This window comes from Hemitrygon akajei, chromosome 6, assembly GCF_048418815.1.
Source record: "Hemitrygon akajei chromosome 6, sHemAka1.3, whole genome shotgun sequence".
Lineage (NCBI taxonomy): Eukaryota > Metazoa > Chordata > Chondrichthyes > Myliobatiformes > Dasyatidae > Hemitrygon > Hemitrygon akajei.
This window is the reverse complement of record NC_133129.1, coordinates 88381152-88401930: the sequence shown is the minus strand read 5'-3', so window position 1 is coordinate 88401930 and position 20779 is coordinate 88381152. Positions and strand designations below refer to the sequence as shown.

The 20779-nt window shown below is 47.1% G+C and overlaps 1 protein-coding gene across 6 annotated transcripts in view; it reads left to right on the top strand.

Annotated features, from left to right (window-relative positions):
* Window positions 1-20779, top strand: part of LOC140729230 (protein phosphatase inhibitor 2-like) — a 70861-nt gene that overhangs the window by 5436 nt on the left and 44646 nt on the right. For 5 of the 6 annotated variants that reach the window (XM_073048763.1, XM_073048759.1, XM_073048760.1 and 2 more), the window contains exons 3-6: window positions 1242-1310; window positions 10220-10314; window positions 17356-17472; window positions 20174-20230. In XM_073048763.1, coding sequence (XP_072904864.1) covers window positions 1242-1310; window positions 10220-10314; window positions 17356-17472; window positions 20174-20230 — 338 coding nt within the window. The remainder of the gene's footprint in view (window positions 1-1241; window positions 1311-10219; window positions 10315-17355; window positions 17473-20173; window positions 20231-20779) is intronic. The other variant, XM_073048765.1, reaches the window with a different exon arrangement.

Genomic DNA, 20779 nt, shown 5'->3' with positions numbered 1-20779 from the left:
GGGATCAGGGGGTATGGAGAAAAAGCAGGTTCAGGGTTCTGAGTTGGATGATCAGCCATAATCATACTGAATGGCGGTGCAGGCTCGAGGGGCTGAATGGCCTACTCCTGCACCTAGTTTCTATGTTTCTATGGTTTAAAGTGTATACAGTGTAGTGACTAAGGTAATAAATAGAGGGGAGAGGGGAGGTCTAATTAGAATGCTTGATCAGATTAACTTCTTGGGGGAAGAAACTTAAGATGGTGTGAAGTTATAGTCTTAATCACCTATACAGCATTTTGAAAAGGAGATTTGCCATGTGGGTAGTTTTTGTAATATCAAGGCCTGTGTGGTGGCTCCCCACATTAAACAAAGGCATTCCCAGGCATTCTCCATTAAGGGGATCCATCAATAGACAAGCCCTCAGCAGAACATCATATTCAACTCCAGTGATCGTATCACTACCCTACTATCTCTATAAACCTCTATTTCATACAGCGTTACAAGGTCACCCCTCAGGGGTCTCGGTTTATTTTCAAATTCAAAAGTTCAAAGTAAAATTGATTATCCAAGTACATACATGTCACCATATACAACCCTGAGATTCATTTTCCTGTGGGCATACTCACCAAATCTATAGGCAGACTGTAAACAGGATCAATGAACAACAAATTTTGCAAAAGTAAATAAATAGCAATAAATAATGAGAACATGAGACAAGATACAGAGTCCTCGAAGTGAGATTATTGCTTGTGGGAACATCAGAAATAGAACCAGTGTCCTTTGGTTCAAATGCCTGATGGTTGAGGGGCAGTAACTGTTATTGAACCTGGTGGTGTGAGTCCCGAGGCTCTTGTACCTTCTACCTGATGGCAGCAGTGAGAAGAGAGCGTGTCCTGGGTGGTGGGGGTCCCTGATGATGGATGCTGCTTTCCTGCAACAAATCACACAGGTGTGCTCAATGGTTGGGAAGACTTTACCCGTGACGTACTGGGCCAAATCCACTGTAGGATTTTCCACTCAGAGGCATTGGTGTTTCCATATCAGACTGTAACACAGCCAGCCAATACACTTTACACCACACACCTATAGAAGTTTGTCAAGGTTTTTGATGACGTACTTCAATCTCCACAGATTACTAAGGAAGTAAGGATTCCTAAAAAGTTAGAGGATACCATGAATTGCAAATGTAATTGCACTGAACTGGATCTTGTCCAGAGGATGGGGTGACCTCTGTGCTCTCTACTTGTCCTTTCCTTCAGGTACAGCATTGACGATGAGGCAGGAAGCAGCTCGGGACCTGCTTTCTCTGTGGATGAACTGAGAACAAGGTACAGTTATCTTCTGATTCACTCTGTTGGATCTCTGTTTATTTTCTGATCCTAAGGGTTCTTCCAGGAGTCAGGAATGACGAGCAGACTTAATTCCAAGATTTCAGTTTATTTTAGGGTATGAATAAACACACAAATACTAAGCAAACTGAATAAAGAGCTGAGAAACGATGCTGAGGTCGACGCGAAGACAAAAGATAGAAAAGAAACCAAATTGGCACCTCTGAAAAATCCATCACTTTTATAGATAAGATAAAGAGAATTCCTTAGATAGGGTTAAACTAGTTAACAGGCTATATAATTAAAACAGTTACATCACGTGGGTAATATACTAATACTTAGCCAATACGAGAAATGAGAAAGGTGAAAAACCGTTAGTTTAACTGCTATACTACTTTCTGCCAGTGAGTGTAAAAATAAGTTTGTTAAAAAGTAAAAATCTTATAAAGTGTATTATTTAAAAATAAGTAGTTTTCAACAATTCCTTGCTTTGTGGACAGATTAATGGGATGGGTGTGCTTGACTGCAAAACCTTGGAGTGGATGGTGGGATAATTGTGGGCTCAGATGGAAGTGTAAAGATGTAAACCGGATTAAAGTGCATGGGATTGATCGCACCTTGGGAGTTTGGATTCAGAATTGGCGTGCCCATAGGAGGCAGAAGGGCGGTGGATGTGTTCGGAGGTCTGGGTCCAGTGGTGTGCCTCAGGGATTGGTACTGGGAACTCTGCTGTTTGTGATACATTGTACGTCAATGATTTGGATGAAAATGTAGGTGGATGGGTTCATAAGTTTTCAGTTGACACAAAGGTTGGTGGAGTTGTGGACAGAATACAGAGCTATCAAAGGACAGAGAAGGTGGTGTTGTGATACTGTAGAAGGTTGTCGTAGGTTACAATGGGATATTGATAGGATGCAGAGCTGGCAGATGGAGTTCAATCCAAGAAACTGAATTGATTCACTTTGGAAGGCTGAACTTGAGGACAAAGTACAGGATTAATGTAGAATTCTGAGCAGTGTGGAGGAATAAAGGGATCTTGGGGTCCACATTGATATATTCCTCAAAGTTGCTGCACAAGTTGATCAGGTGTTTAAGAAGGCATATAGTGTGTTGACTTTCATTATTCAGGGAATTGAGTTCAAGTGACATGAGGTAATGTTACAGCTCTATAAAACTCTGGTTAGACCACACTTAAGTTCAGTTCAGTTTCAGTTTATTGTCATTTAGAAACCACAAATGTAATGCAGTTAAAAAATGAGACAACGTTCCTCCAGAATGATATCACAAAAGCACACGACAAAACAGACTACACCAGAAAATCCACATAACGTTTGGTAATCCCCAAATCCAGAGTCCAGAGACGCTGCTGTGTATTAATATCGAACTACCATCTCTCACCAGACAAAACAAGACTACCCAGACACACCAAGTCAGGGGACCAACTCTACCACCCAACAAACCAAAAACTAAAGCTACAAGACCTACACAAAAGCACATAGTTACATATAGTTATAGTTAACATATAGTTACAACAGTACAGACAATACCATAATTGATTTAAAAAAAACAGACCATGGGCACAGTAAAAATAGTTCAAAGATGTTAAAAGACTATAAGTTCGAAAGAAACCACCATATAGTTTGCACAACTCCTCAGGGTCCTGATAGACTCGTCATCCCACGCAGGCGGCAGAAGGGAATACCCCCGCTATGGACTTCCACGGTGCCGCCAGACTCAGCCTCGCAGACACAGCACACAGTGAAAGCACCCCGACCACAGCGGACTCCGAGTCCATTGAACCTCCGAGCCTCCGACCATCCCCTCCGGCACAGTATTGTACTCAGTTCTGGTTGCCTCATAAGGATGTGGAAGCTTTAGAGAGGGTGCAGAGGAGATTTACCAGGCTGGTGCCCGGATTAGAGAGCATGCATTATGAGGAAAGTTGGAGTGACCTAGGGTTTTGTCCTTTGGAGCAAAGGAGGATGAGAAACACGTGGATAGAGGTATACAAGATGATAAGAGGCAAAGATAAAGTAGATAGCCAGCTCCTTTTTTGGCCTCAGGAGGAAATGTCTAATATGTGAGAGCATAACGTTAAGGTGATTGGAGGAAAGTTTAGGGAGAATTTTTTTGCATGAGGAGTGGTGGGTGCGTGGAACATGCTGCCAGGGGTGGTGGCAGTGACTGATGCATTAGAGATATTTAAGAGACATATAAAAACAAGGATGTAATGTTGAGGCTTTATAAAGCTCTGGTGAGGCCTCACTTGGAGTATTGTGAGCAGTTTTGGGTCCCTTATCGAAGAAAAGATGTGCTGACATTGGAGAGGGTTCAAAGGAGGTTCACGAAATGATCCTGGGATTGAACAGTTTATCATATGAGGAGCGTTTGATGGCTCTGGGCCTGTACTCATTGGAATTCAGAAGAATGAGAGGTGACCTCATTTAAACCTATTTAAATTTAAATGTTGGAAGGCCATGATATAGTGGATGTGGGGAGGATGTTTCCTATGGTGGGAGAGGACACAGCCTCACAACAGAAGGGTGTCTTTTCAGAATATGGAGATGAGGAACAACCCTTCTGGCCAGAGAGTGGTGAATCTGTGGAATTCTTGCCACAGGCAGCTGTGGAGGCCAAGTCACTGGGTATATTTAAGGCAGAGGTCGATAGATCCTTGATTGGTCAGGGCATGAAGGGTTAAGGGGAGAAGGCAGGAGATTGGGGCTGAGAGGGAAATGGATCAGCCATGATGAAATGGTAGAGCAGATTTGATGGGCCAAATGGCCTAATTCTGCTCCTATGTCTTATATAAGCCCATGGATATAAGAAAGAAAGGGTTATGGGCTGCTTCGGAAGGAGGAGTTAGATTGATGGTGGAATATGTTTATATAGTTTAGGTCGGCAGAGCATCATGGGTGAAGGGTTTGTACTGTTCTGTGATCAGAAAGGGTGGAGAAGTGGCCTGCCAAGTGTAAGGTGCTGAGGTCCAATGTAAGGGAGCACATTCAAATGCAGGGCCCTTAACAGCATTGTCCATTGCAGTCTGTAAGTGGCCACACAAGTCGACGGGATGTGTTGATGGTCAGGGACAGTGAAAGTAAGGGTCAGGAAGTCAGTTTGCAGCTGTATGAAACTTAATTTCGGCTGCTCCTGGAGTACTGTCTGCAGTTCTGTCCTCTCTGTCACCGGGAGGAATTAGCAGTTTTGGAGCGGGTGCAGAAGAGGTTCATCAGGAAGCTGCCTGGATTAGATCTTTACCTTCCCTCCACCTTCCAATTTCCACAGGGACTGCTCTCTCCATGATTCCCTTCTCCATTTGTCCCTCCCCACTAATCTCCCTCGGGCACCTATCCCTGCAAGTGGCCAAAGTGGAACACCTGCCCATTCACCTCCTCCCTCACTTCTCCTCAGGGCCCCGGCACTCACTCACCTGGCGTCGTCTGTTGTGTCCACTGCTCCCGATGCAGCCTCCTCTACATTAGTGAAACCCATCATAAATTGAGGGACCTCTTCTATTCCATCCACTAAAAGTGGGACTTCCCGGTATCCCAACATATTAATTCCCATTCCCATTCCTGTTCCGATGTGTTAAACCATGACCAACTCTTGTTCCGAGACAAGGCCGACTCAGGTTGCAGGAGCAACACCTTATATTTGAGAACCCTCCAACTGGATAGCTTGAATATAGATTTCTCTTTCCGGTTAAAGAAAATTCCCTCCCCTCCCCTCCCCTCTTGTTCTATTCTCCACTCTGGGCTCTTAATTCTCACCTGCCTATCACCTCCCCCTGGGCCCTCTCCTCCTTCCTTTTCTCCCATGGTCCACTGTCCTCTCCTATCAGATTCTTTCCTCTCCAGCCCTCTACCTTTCCCACTCACCTGGCTTCACCTGTCACCTTTCAGCTAGCCTCCTTCCCCAACCCCCACCTTTTTATTCTGGTGTCTTCCCCCTTCCTTTTCCAGTTCAAAAGGAGGGTCTCAGTCCAAAATGTTGACAGTTTATTCATTTCCATAGATGCTGCCTGACCTGCCGAGTTCCTCCAGCCTTTTGTGTGTGTGTTACTCTGGATTAAAGGGCAAACTGAGCTTGTTTCCTCTGGAGTGTTGGGGGTTGAGGGGAGATCTGATAGAAGCTTATAACAACGTAGACGTCAGAATCTTTTTCTCAGGGTAGAAGTGGAGGGAATGCATTTGCTGGGGAAGAAGTTTAGGATGATATGCAGGGCAAATTTCTTTCAGACAGTGCTGGGTGTCTGGAAGGAGCTGCCAGGGGTGGTGGAGGCAGATATGATAGACATGTTTATGGGGGTAGAGTGAGAGAGAGAGAGAGAGAGAGAGAGAGAGAGAGAGAGAGAGAGAGAACAATGGGGGGGGAGTGTGTGTGAGAGAGAGATGAGAGGAGGGAGGGAGAGGGAGAGAATGACTGAAACAGAGAAGACAGAGATAGAAAGAGAAAAACAATGGAGGAGAGAAAGCTAACTGAACAGAGAGAAGATAGAGAGAGAGGTGGAAGTCATGCAGGGGGGACAAAACAATGGATGGGAGGGGGAGAGAGAGAGTGAGAAAAGGGGAGTTGGGGAGAGAGGGGTAGGGAGGGAGAGTGAAGGAGGGAGAAATAGAAAGATAGGGGGAGAGAGGGACGGTGGAGAGAGAGGGAGGGGGAGACAGGAGGGTGAGAGATAGGGAGGAAGAGAGATGGGGAGGGAGGAAAAAGAAAGCAAATAGAAAGCGAGTGAGGGAGAGAGAGAGAAAGAGAGATGGGATGGAGAGGGAGAGAAGAGAGAGATAGAAAGGAAAAACAATGGAGGAAAGAGATAGAGACAGAGAAGAGAGAGAGATAGAGGGAGGGAGTTAAGGAGGAAGAGAGAGGGGCAGAAAAAACAATGGATGGGAGGGAGAAACAGAGAGAGCGAGGCAGAGGAGAGTGAGAAATGGGGAAGGAGGGAGGGAGAGGGGGAGAGAGAGAGGGTGGAAGAGAGAGATGGGGAGGGAGGGAGAAAGAAAGAGAGTGAGGGACAGAGAGAGGGGGAGAGAGAGTAGGGGAGGAGGAGGAAGGAAGTGGGAGGAAGGAGGGAAAGGGGAGAGGGAGAGAGGGAGTGGAAGGGAGAGAAAGAGAGAGAGACTGAGGGAGAGAGGGATAGACAGACAGAAAGGGAGGGAGGGAGAGAGAGAGACTGCCATTGTTTATAGACTCATAGATCATATAAAGGCCCTTCAGCCCAACAAGTCCATGCTGGCCATCAAGCACCCATTTACAGTAATCCAACACTTCTCCTGAAAGTCATTCTTTCCCATTTTCCCATCAACTGCCTTCAGGATTTGTCTCTCACTCACACACTTGGGGGGGGGGGGGGAGCACAATTGATAGCAGCCAATTAACCCACTGACTCTGAATGTTGTTGGGACGTTTGGTGGAAACTGAAACCCACATGGCCACAGGAAAAACGTATAGACTCAGTACGCACACAGACTACATTCACACTACATACATAGAAACTACACACACACACACGCACGCACACGCACACACACACACACACACACACTGACACTATACCAACTCATAATCACATACAGACACACACATCCATACAGACACAAACAGACACACATACAGACATACACACACAATACACACAGTCACACACATACACACAATGCACACATACACAAACAGTAACACACATACAGACATACATACACACACAAGCACAATACACACACCAACTGTCACACACACACATACACACACCAACTGTCACACACACACATACACACACACTCACACACACTCACGCTCACACACTCACACACACTCACTCACACACACATGCACACACTCACACACGCACACGCGCGCACACACACACTCACACACACTCACTCACACTCGCACACACACGCACACACACATACACACACACTCACATGCACACTCACTCACTCACACACACACACTCTCACACACACGCACACACACACTCACACACACACTCACACGCACACACTCACACGCACACGCACGCACACAGACACACACTCACTCACACACAGACACGCACGCACACACACTCACACACACACACTCACTCACACACACGCACACACACTCACACGCACACGCACGCACACAGACACACACTCACTCACAGACACGCACACATATACACACACTCACACACACACACACTCACACACACTCTCACACACACACACTCACACGCACACGCACGCACACAGACACACACTCACTCACACACAGACACGCACGCACACACACTCACACACACACACTCACTCACACACACGCACACACACTCACGCACACGCACGCACACAGACACACACTCACTCACAGACACGCACACATATACACACACTCACTCACACACACACTCACTCACACGCGCGCACACTCACACACACTCACTCACACACAGACACGCACGCACACACACTCACACGCACTCTCACGCACACTCACACTCACACGCACACACACATATACACACATGCACACGCACTCACTCACACACACACACTCACACGCACACGCACGCTCACACACAGACACACACGCACACACACTCACACACACACTCACTCACACACACACTCACACACACACACACACACTCACACGCACACGCACGCACACAGACACACACTCACTCACAGACACGCACACATATACACACACTCACTCACACACACGCACGCGCACACACTCACACGCGCACACACTCACGCTCACACACAGACACGCACACGCACACATACACACACTCACTCACACACAGACACGCACGCACACACACTCACTCACACGCACACACACTCACACCCACACACACTCACACACAGACACACACTCACTCACACGCACACACACTCGCACACACACTCACACACACACACACTCTGACACTATACTAACTCATAATCACACACAGACACACACATCCATACAGACACAAACAGACACACATACAGACATACACACACAATACACACAGTCACACACATACACACAATGCACACATACACAAACAGTAACACACATACAGACATACATACACACACAAGCACAATACACACCCACAATACACACACCAACTGTCACACACACACATACACACACACTCACGCTCACACACTCACACACACACTCACTCACACACACATGCACACATATACACTCACTCACACACACTCACATGCACACTCACTCACACACACGCACACACACACTCACTCACATGCACACGCACGCACTCACACACACACTCACACACACTCACTCACACACTCACACACACACTCACACGCACACGCACGCACACAGACACACACTCACACACACACTCACACACACACGCACACAGACACTCACTCACAGACACGCACATATATACACACACTCACAGACACGCACATATATACACACACTCACTCACACGCACGCACACACTCACGCGCACACACTCACACTCACTCACACACAGACATGCACACGCACACATACACACACTCACTCACACACAGACGCACGCACACACACTCACTCACACACTCACACCCACACACACTCACACACAGACACACACTCACTCACACGCACACACACACGCACACACACACACTCACACCCACACCCACACACACTCACACACACACTCACACATACACACACTCACTCACACACAGACACGCACATATATACACACACTCACTCACACACAGACACGCATGCACACTCACTCACACACACTCACACCCACACACACTCACTCACACTCACACATACACACACACACTCACTCACACACACTCACACACACACGCACACACACATACACACACACTCACATGCACACGCACACACACTCACTCATACACACTCTCACACACACACTCACACTCACACACACTCACTCACACACAGACACGCACACATACACACACTCACTCACACACAGACACGCACGCACACACACTCACTCACATGCACACACACACGCACATGCACACACACTCACACCCACACACACACACACACACTCACACTCTCTCACACACACTCACTCACACACAGACACACACACATATACACACACTCACTCACACACAGACACGCACACACACTCACTCACACACACTCACTCACACTCACACATACACACACACTCACTCACACACACACTCACACACACGCACACACACATACACACACACTCACATGCACACGCACACACACTCACTCACACACACTCACACACACACTCACTCACACACACGCACACACACTCACAGACACACACTCACACACACACACACTCACACACACACGCACACACACTCTCACACACACACTCACAGACACACACACACACTCACACACACACACACTCACACACACACGCACACACACTCTCACACACACACACACTCACAGACACACACTCACACACACACTCACTCACACACACACACGCACACACACTCTCACACACACACACACACACACACACACTCACAGACACACACTCACACGCACACACACTCACACACACACTCACTCACACACACACACACACACACTCACACGCACACACACATATACACATACACAGTGACAGAGGTTGGAATTGAACTGGGGGTGGTCTCACTACGCTTCCCAATGACCCTGGACATGGACAAATACCATGCAAACTGAACAACGAATCACCAACCAGCTTCTGAAGAGCCAGTTTGCTGATTGGCCACTTCCTCTGTCCGTTACAGGGTGAGTTCCTTCCCCCCCCCCCCCCCCCCCCACTCTCAGGTCAGTCACCTCCCCGCTGGCAGAGGGAGGCTCTAAGGGGGCCACGAGGCCCGTCTCATGGATGTTACTGTCCCTGCATGGTTTAGGATGAATTCTCTGACCACAAACAAAGGCAAGCATCAGCAAGTGAAGACGAAGAACGTGGACAGTGACAAGGATGATCTTCAGCTGGTTGACAGAGGTAAGGTACCGTTCCCCTCACCCCCACCCCTCAGGAGTGCTGAGGCCATTCAGCCCCTCCTCTGTGACCTGCACCTGCAATGCTAATCCAGTGTGTTGGAGATGGGAGGGGAACAAGGCGGCCAATCATCTCTTCAGGCACATTCCAGCACTGAGTACAGTTGCGACAATTAGTTTTCGGTAAAAGTAATCATTCCTCTCCCATCTCCAACACTCACTGCCAACGTCGGTTATGCCATTTGTAAATGAAGAGCAGATTTATCCACATTCACTCAAAGGATGAGGTATTTTCTGACATTAGCATGGCTCCAGATTGCTGGTGAGGTCTTTGCTTGCCCCTCAGGCTCCACACTTACTGGTCAACTGCTTACACTGTCAAATTCCCACACATTATCCACACTGTGTGTAACCCTGGGAGTGTGTGATGGGACGGTGTAGAGGGAGCTTCACTCTGTGTCTGACCCTGAGAGTGTGTGATGGGACAGTGTAGAGGGAGCTTCACTCTGTGTCTGACCCCGGGAGTGTGTGATGGGACAGTGTAGAGGGAGTTTCACTCTGTATCTGACACTGGGAGTGTGTGATGGGACAGTGTGGAGGGAGCTTCACTCTGTGTCTGACCCCGGGAGTGTGTGATGGGACAGTGTAGAGGGAGCTTCACTCTGTGTCTGACACTGGGAGTGTGTGATGGGACAGTGTGGAGGGAGCTTCACTCTGTGTCTGACCCCGGGAGTGTGTGATGGGACAGTGTAGAGGGAGTTTCACTCTGTATCTGACACTGGGAGTGTGTGATGGGACAGTGTGGAGGGAGCTTCACTCTGTGTCTGACCCCGGGAGTGTGTGATGGGACAGTGTAGAGGGAGCTTCACTCTGTGTCTGACCCCGGGAGTGTGTGATGGGACAGTGTAGAGGGAGCTTCACTCTGTATCTGACACTGGGAATGTGTGATGGGACAGTGTGGAGGGAGCTTCACTCTGTGTCTGACCCCGGGAGTGTGTGATGGGATGGTGTAGAGGGAGCTTCACTCTGTGTCTGACCCTGGGAGTGTGTGATGGGACAGTGTAGAGGGAGCTTCACTCTGTGTCTGACCCTGGGAGTGTGTGATGGGACAGTGTAGAGGGAGCTTCACACTGTGTCTGACCCTGGGAGTGTGTGATGGGACGGTGTAGAGGGAGCTTCACTCTGTGGTCTGATCCTGGGAGTAGTTGATGGGACAGTGTAGAGGGAGCTTCACTTTGTCCTTGTTCTGGGAGTTTTCTATACATATCTCTCCACTGCGTGGTTTATTTGTGTGTCTGCCTGTTTTAGTTGTGTGTTTGCCTGGATTAATTGTGTGTCTGTGTGGTTTAGTTGTGTGTTTGCCTGGTTTAGTTGTGTGTCTGCCTGTTTTAGTTGTGTGTCTGCCTGTTTTAGTTGTGTGTTTGCCTGAATTAATTGTGTGTCTGTGTGGTTTAGTTGTGTGTTTGCCTGGTTTAGTTGTGTGTCTGCCTGGTTTAGCTGTGTGTCTGCCTGTTTTAGTTGTGTGTCTATGTGGTTTAGTTGTGTGTCTGCCTGGTTCAATTGTGTGTCTGCCTGGTTTAATTGTGTGTCTGCCTGTTTTAGTTGTCCGTCTGCCTGGTTTAGTTGTGTGTTTGCCTGTTTTAGAAACATAGAAAATAGTTGCAGGAGTAGCCCATTCGGCCCTTCGAACCTGCACCACCATTCAGTATGATCATGGCTGATCATCCAACTCAGAACCCTGTACCTGCTTTCTCTCCATACCCCCGATCCCTTTAGCCACAAGGGCCATATCTAACTTCCTCTTAAACATAGCCAATGAACCGGCCTCAACTGTTTCCTGTGGCAGAGAATTCCATAGATTCACCACTCTCTGTGTGAAGAATTTTTTCCTCATCTCGGTCCTAAAAGGCTTCCCCTTTATCCTTAAACTGTGACCCCTCATTCTGGACTTCCCCAAAATTGGAAATAATCTTCCTGCATCTAGCCTGTCCAATCCCTTTAGAATTTTATACATTTCAATAAGATCCCCCCTCAATCTTCTAAATTCCAGTGAGTATAAGCCTAGTCGATCCAGTCTTTCTTCATATGAAAGTCCTGCCATCTCAGGAATCAATTGGGTGAACTTTCTCTGTACTCTCTCTATGGCAAGAATGTCTTTCCTCAGATTAGGGGACCAAAACTGCACACAATACTCTAGGTGCGGTTTCACCAAGGCCTTGTACAACTGCAGTAGAACCTCCCTGCTCCTGTACTCAAATCCTTTTTCTATGAATGCCAACATACCATTTGCCTTTTTCACCGCCTGCTGTACCTGCATGCCCACCTTCAATGACTGATGTACAATGACACCCAGGTCTCGTTGCATCTCCCCTTTTCCTAATCAGCCACCGTTCAGATAATAATCTGTTTTCCTGTTCTTGCAACCAAAGTGGATAACCTCACATTTATCCACATTAAATTGCATCTGCCATGAATTTGCCCACTCACCTAACCTATCCAAGTCACCCTGCATCCTCTTAGTGTCCTCCTCACAGCTAACACCACCGCCCAGCTTCGTGTCATCCGCAAATTTGGAGATGCTGCATTTAATTCCCTCGTCTAAATCATTAATATATATTGTAAACAACTGGGGTCCCAGCACTGAGCCTTGCAGTACCCCACTAGTCACTGCCTGCCATTCTGAAAAGGCCCCATTTACTCCCACTCTTTGCTTCCTGTCTGCCAACCAATTCTCTATCCACATCAATACCATACCCCCAATACCATGTGCTTTAAGTTTGCACACTAAACTCCTGTGTGGGACCTTGTCAAAAGCCTTTTGAAAATCTAAATATACCACATCCACTGGCTCTCCCCTATCCACTCTACTAGTTACATCTTCAAAAAATTCTATAAGATTCGTCAGACATGATTTTCCTTTCACAAATCCATGCTGACTTTGTCCGATGATTTCACCTCTTTCCAAATGTGCTGTTATCACATCTTTGATAACCGACCCCACCACCGATGTCAGACTCACCGGTCTATAATTCCCTGGTTTCTCTCTCCCTCCTTTTTTAAAAAGTGGGGTTACATTAGCCACCCTTCAATCCTCAGGAACTAATCCAGAATCTAAGGAGTTTTGAAAAATTATCACTAATGCATCCACTATTTCTTGGGCTACTTCCTTAAGCACTCTGGGATGCAGACCATCTGGCCCTGGGGATTTATCTGCCTTTAATCCCTTCAATTTACCTAACACCACTTCCCTACTAACATGTATTTCCCTCAGTTCTTCCATCTCACTAGACCCTCGGTCCCCTAGTATTTCCAGAAGATTATTTATGTCCTCCTTAGTGAAGACAGAACCAAAGTAGTTATTCAATTGGTCTGCCATGTCCTTGTTCCCTATGATCAATTCACCTGTTTCTGACTATAAAGGACCTACATTTGTCTTGACCAATCTTTTTCTTTTCACGTATCTATAAAAGCTTTTACAGTCAGTTTTTATGTTCCCTGCCAGCTTTCTGTCATAATCTTTTTTCCCTTTCCTAATTAAGCCCTTTGTCCTCCTCTGCTGGTCTCTGAATTTCTCCCAGTCCTCAGGTGTGCCGCTTTTTTTTTGCTAATTTATATGTTTCTTCTTTGGACTTGACACTATCCCTAATTTCCCTTGTCAGCCACGGGTGCACTACCTTCCCTGGTTTATTCTTTTGCCCAACTGGGATGAACAATTGTTGTAGTTCATCCATGCGATCTTTAAATGCTTGCCATTGCATATCCACCGTCAACCCTTTAAGTATCATTTGCCAGTCTATCTTAGCTAATTCATGTCTCATACCTTCAAAGTTACCCTTCTTTAAGTTCAGAACCTTTGTTTCTGAATTAACTATGTCACTCTCCATCTTAATGAAGAATTCCACCATATTATGGTCACTCTTACCCTGGATGTTGAGCTCCCATCCTTGGTCACCCTGGAGCCATGTCTCTGTGATCCCAACTATATCATATTCATTAATAACTATCTGCACATTCAGTTCATCCACCTTGTTACGAATGCTCCTTGCATTGACACACAAAGCCTTCAGGCTTGTTTTTACAACACTCTTAGCCCTTATACAATTATGTTGAAAAGTGGTCCTTTTTGCTTTTTGCCCTGGATTTGCCTGCCTGCCACTTTTACTTTTCACCTTACTACTTTTTGCTTCTACCCTCATTTTACACCCCTCTGTCTCTCTGCACTTGTTCCCATCCCCCTGCCACATTAGTTTAAAGCCTCCTAAACAGCAGTAGCAAACGCTCCCCCTAGGACTTTGGTTCCAGTCCAGCCCAGGTGCAGATCGTCCTGTTTATACCGGTCCCACCTCCCCCAGAACTGGTTCCAATGCCCCAGAAATTTGAATCCCTCCCCCTTGCACCATTTTTCAAGCCACGTATTCATCTGAAATATCCTCCTATTTCTACTCTGACTAGCACGTGGCACTGGTAGTAATCCAGAGATTATTACCTTTATGGTCCTACTTTTTAGTTTATCTCCTAACTCCCTAAATTCACCTTGTAGGACCTCATCCCATTTTTTACCTATATCGTTGGTACCTATGTGCACCACGACCACAGGCTGTTCACCCTCCCATTCCAGAACGTCCTGCAGCCGCTCAGAGACATCCTTGACTCTTGCACCAGGGAGGCAACATACCATCCTGGAGTCTCGTTTGCGGCCGCAGAAACGCCTATCTATTCCCCTTACAATTGAATTCCCTATCACTATAGCTCTCCCACTCCTTTTCCTTCCCTCCTGTGCCGCAGAGCCACCCATGGTGCAATGAACTCGGCTGCTGCTGCCTTCCCCTGATGAGACATCTTCCCCAACAGTATCCAAAACAGTATATCTGTTTAGGAGGGAGATGACCTCAGGGGACTCCTGCACTACCTGCTGACTGCTACGCTGTCTAGTGGCCACCCCTTCCCTTTCTGCCTGTGTAGCCTTTACCTGCGGTGTGGCCAACTCACTGAACGTGCTATTCACAACTTTCTCAGCATCGCGGATGCTCCAGTATGAATCCAATCGCAGCTCCAGACGCTCAATGCGGTTTTAGTTGTGTGTTTGCCTGTTTTAGTTGTGTGTCTGCCTGGTTTAGTTGTATGTTTGCCTGGTTTAGTTGTGTGTCTGCCTGGTTTAGTTGTGTGTTTGCCTGGTTTAGTTGTGTGTTTGCCTGTTTTAGTTGTGTGTCTGCCTGGTTTAGTTGTATGTTTGCCTGGTTTAGTTGTGTGTCTGCCTGGTTTAGTTGTGTTTCTGCCTGGTTTAGTTGTATGTTTGCCTGATTTAGTTGTGTGTCTGCCTGGTTTAGTTGTGTTTCTGCCTGGTTTAGTTGTGTGTTTGCCTGTTTTAGTTGTGTGTCTGCCTGGTTTAGTTGTGTGTCTGCCTGGTTTAGTTGTGTGTTTGCCTGGTTTAGTTGTGTGTTTGCCTGTTTTAGTTGTGTGTCTGCCTGGTTTAGTTGTATGTTTGCCTGGTTTAGTTGTGTGTCTGCCTGGTTTAGTTGTGTTTCTGCCTGGTTTAGTTGTATGTTTGCCTGATTTAGTTGTGTGTCTGCCTGGTTTAGTTGTGTTTCTGCCTGGTTTAGTTGTGTGTTTGCCTGTTTTAGTTGTGTGTCTGCCTGGTTTAGTTGTGTGTCTGCCTGGTTTAGTTGTGTGTTTGCCTGTTTTAGTTGTGTGTCTGCCTGTTTTAGTTGTGTGTTTGCCTGGTTTAGTTGTGTGTCTGCCTGTTTTAGTTGTGTGTCTGCCTGGTTTAGTTGTATGTTTGCCTGGTTTAGTTGTGTGTCTGCCTGGTTTAGTTGTGTTTCTGCCTGGTTTAGTTGTGTGTTTGCTTGGTTTAGTTGTGTTTCTGCCTGGTTTAGTTGTGTGTCTGCCTGGTTTAGCTGTGTGTCTGCCTGGTTTAGTTGTGTTTCTGCCTGGTTTAGTTGTGTGTTTGCTTGGTTTAGTTGTGTTTCTGCCTGGTTTAGTTGTGTTTCTACCTGGTTTAGTTGTGTTTCTGCCTGGTTTAATTGTGTGTCTGCCTGGTTTAATTGTGTGTCTGCCTGGTTTAATTGTGTGTCTGCCTGGTTTAGCTGTGTTTCTGCCTGGTTTAGTTGTGTGTCTGCCTGGTTTAGTTGTGTGTCTGCCTGGTTTAGTTGTGTTTCTGCCTGGTTTAGTTGTGTGTCTGCCTGGTTTAGTTGTGTTTCTGCCTGGTTTAATTGTGTGTCTGCCTGGTTTAGCTGTGTTTCTGCCTGGTTTAGTTGTGTTTCTGCCTGGTTTAGTTGTGTGTCTGCCTGGTTTAGTTGTGTGTCTGCCTGGTTTAGCTGTGTGTCTGCCTGGTTTAGCTGTGTGTCTGCCTGGTTTAGTTGTGTTTCTGCCTGGTTTAGTTGTGTGTTTGCCTGGTTTAGTTGTGTTTCTGCCTGGTTTAGTTGTGTGTTTGCATGGTTTAGTTGTGTGTCTGCCTGGTTTAGTTGTGTTTCTGCCTGGTTTAGTTGTGTGTCTGCTTGTTTAGTTGTGTGTTTGCCTGGTTTAGTTGTGTGTCTGCCTGGTTTAGCTGTGTTTCTGCCTGGTTTAGTTGTGTTTCTGCCTGGTTTAGTTGTGTGTTTGCCTGGTTTAGTTGTGTGTTTGCCTGTTTTAGTTGTGTGTTTGCCTGGTTTAGTTGTGTGATTGCCTGGTTTAGTTGTGTGTTTGCCTGGTTTAGTTGTGTGTTTGCCTGGTTTAGCTGTGTTTCTGCCTGGTTTAGTTGTGTTTGCCTGGTTTAGTTGTGTTTGCCTGGTTTAGTTGTGTGTCTGCCTGGTTTAGTTGTGTTTCTGCCTGGTTTAGTTGTGTTTCTGCCTGTTTTAGTTGTGTTTCTGCCTGTTTTAGTTGTGTGTCTGCCTGGTTTAGCTGTGTGTCTGCCTGGTTTAGCTGTGTGTCTGCCTGGTTTAGCTGTGTGTCTGCCTGGTTTAGCTGTGTTTCTGCCTGGTTTAGTTGTGTTTCTGCCTATTTAGTTGTGTGTCTGCCTAGTTTAATTCCCTCAGGTAATTATCTCCCATTTTTCCTCTCTTCTCCAAAGAAAGCAAACGGCAGTTTGAGCAAAGACGGAAGCAGATATATGATGAGGGTCGTCACATTAAGCGTGCACGGGAACTGATTGCTCGCGAGCATCTGGATGACAATGACGATTCCGACTGTGAGTAGTGTCACTATTGGCAAGCCCCTCTTCAGTGAGATACTCCAGACCTTTGGGCAGAAGCCATTGAAGTGTATTGGCACGGATGGTTTTGGAGCATAAATCTCCAATATTTTAAAATAGTTAACAGTTACAAATACTACCCGACAACTATTTCATGGCCAGTTCTTTTCACAGAAAAATGTGATTCAATGCAGTTAGAACATCCTTCTGCACACTGACAGAGTCAACCAAGAGTTTCTTAAATAACTTCATAGCACCCAATAGAGGATGCACCTACCCAGTAAAACTCCATAGATAGAGAAACATTCAGATATCACCTGAGTGAGAGAGAGAAGGAGATAGGGAGAGAGAGATAGGGTTGAAAGAGAGAGAGTGAGGGGGTGCAAAAGGCAGTGTGAGGATTCCTGTTACTCTACAAATATCTATCAGAAAGAGAGAGAGAGAGCGGTAGATAGGAAAGTGCATCTGAGAGACCCTAATTCCTGTACAGATATCTCCTGGACAGACAGACTGTGGGACAGTGGCTTATGTACAGTTATGCCCGCGACTGAAAGCATTTATCATTGTATAGATCTCTTGCCGAATGACTGATTGAGAGACCTCCCTCTGAGCATGTTTGAGAGACCCGAATGAACAGAGATATCTCTGAAGGGGTTAGGGTCTGAGAGCCAGACCCCAGGTAAATGATATCTCCCTCTGACAATGTTCAAGAGATCCGAATGAATAGACATATCCCTGAGCGTATAGGGTCTGAGAGTCTGACCTCAGGGTATCGATTCCTCCATTTGATCAAATCCATTGAGTCTAACTAACTATTACTGGGGGGGTCTGTTCACTCTGCTGATTTTTAATCACGCCCTGGTTATGTCAAACCCAGTGAGGTCAAAGCTTTTAGACTTTACTGTTGACAGTTCCCGCGCCTGCCACATTGCCTGGATATTACAGGAGATATCTCCAGTGTTATTACCCAATGTTGGGTTAACATTGGCTTGATACCCCGAAGATGCTGGGTCAAGGGTCAGAGCAGGCCTGCGGTCCAATCACTGAAAAGCCCCCTTACCCCAAACATCTCTTGGTCTTTTCTGAAGTTGACTTGTGTCACTGGAGTGAGGAGGGGAGGGGGGTCAGAGAGCAGCCAGCGATGACTGTGGGGAAGGTAATTGATCTGAACAAGGACAGGATCCGGGTTGGCTGCTGGTGTCACTCTTACAGCCGAATAGGGATGAGGGGTGGTAGGTTAGAAGGGAGGAAGGGGATAATGAGGTACAGTTGCTAGGATGTGGTCCCCATTGTCCTCAGTGGGAAAACAATGGAAAAACAGAGCGATGATCACAAAATGCTGGAGGAACTCAGCGACTCAGGCAGCATCTATAGAGGGGAATAAACGGCCAAGACCCTTCATTAGAACTCGGGTTGGAGGAGTAACATCTCATATTCTGTCTGGGAGCCTTCACCCCGATGGCACGAACATCGATTTCTTAGACTTCTAGTAATTTCTCACACTCCTTCCCTCGCTAGTTTTCCATTCCTCATTCAGGTTGCCGTTTCACCTGATCTGTTCTCAGTTGCCCATCACCCCCTCTGTTTCCACTTCTCCTTCCCTTTCTCCCATGGGCCACTGTCCTCTCCTATCAGATTCCTTCCTCTTCAGCCCTTTATCTCCTATACTTGTCCCTTGCCAGCTTCTTCCATCTCCCACCCACATCCCCCCTACCACCACCAATCACCTATCACCTATCAGCTTGTTCTCCTCCCCCTCCAACAACTTTGTTATCCTGGCTTCTGCCCTTCCCCCATCCTTTCCAGTCCTGTCTCCGTAGACGCTGCCTGACTTACTGAGTTCCTCCAGCACTTCGTGTGTATGATTCACTGGGCATCAGAGATTGGGACTCGCACAGAGAGATACCTCTTGGAGAGGCTCTAGGGGTTGGCAATGGGAGTTACATGATGGACGAGAATCACTGTCACTACACAGGGCTGTCTCCAGAGACCGATCCTTGTGCAGACCCCTACCGAGGGTATTGTAGCGGTTAGCATGACGCTGTTACAGCTCGGGACGCTCCAGAATTCAGGGTTCAGTCCCGACATTCCCTCTAAGGAGTCTGCATGTCCTCCCCATGGAATGCGTGGGATTTCCCCGGGTGTTCCGGCTTCCTCCTACAGTCCAAAGATGGACCGGGTAGGTCAATTGGTCACTGTAAATTGTCCCGTGATTAGGTGAGGGTTAATCGGGGTTGCTAGAGCAGCACAACTGGAAGGGCCTGCTCATCGCGGGATCGCTAAGCATACAAGCATGACAGTCTCCCTTACCTTGACCTTGCTGGAATCATGCAATGTTCCTTCTGATTCCAATACCTCAACATTCTCCGATTTAACTCTAAATTTACAATTGCTGGACGACCAGTCTCTGATTAAAAAAAACCCAAGGCTTTAGAAACCTCTTTAGGGTGAGGTTGCTGGGGCAACATTTCATGGCTCCAACATGTTGCATCTACAGTGCAATACCAGAGGAATGGGTGCCCTGACAGTGACGTTAATAACCTAGAGATTCAGACCAGGCAACTGTATCAACAGCGGGCAGATTCATTTCTTAAACTTCTGAAGCCAGTGTTAAGGGAAATCCTGAAAATTCATCCCAGAATAGTACGCAGTGTACTCCAATCGTCTAATGTATGCTTTTGCTGTGATTTTCCTCCAGCCGATCCCGATGAGAATTATCATTACAGAGAAATGGATGAGCATCACACACTCCCAGGTCAGGTACAGCACGGGTCAGACACAGAGTGAAGCTCCCTCTACACTGTCCCATCACACACTCCCAGGGTCAGACACAGAGTGAAGCTCCCTCTACACTGTCCCATCACACACTCTCGGGGTCAGACACAGAGTGAAGCTCCCTCTACACCGTCCCATCACACTCTCCCAGGGTCAGACACAGAGTGAAGCTCCCTCTACACCATCCCATCACACACTCCCAGGGTCAGACACAGAGTGAAGCTCCCTCTACACTGTCCCATCACACACTCCCAGGGTCAGACACAGAGTGAAGCTCCCTCTACACTGTCCCATCACACACTCCCAGGGTCAGACACAGAGTGAAGCTCCCTCCACACCGTCCCATCACACACTCCCAGGGTCAGACACAGAGTGAATCTCCCTCTACACTGTCCCATCACACACTCCCGGGGTCAGACACAGAGTGAAGCTCCCTCTACACTGTCCCATCACACTCTTGGGGTCAATTACAGAGAAAAAGGTCCCTTTACACTGTCCTATCACATACTCCCATTAGAAACGCAGCAGG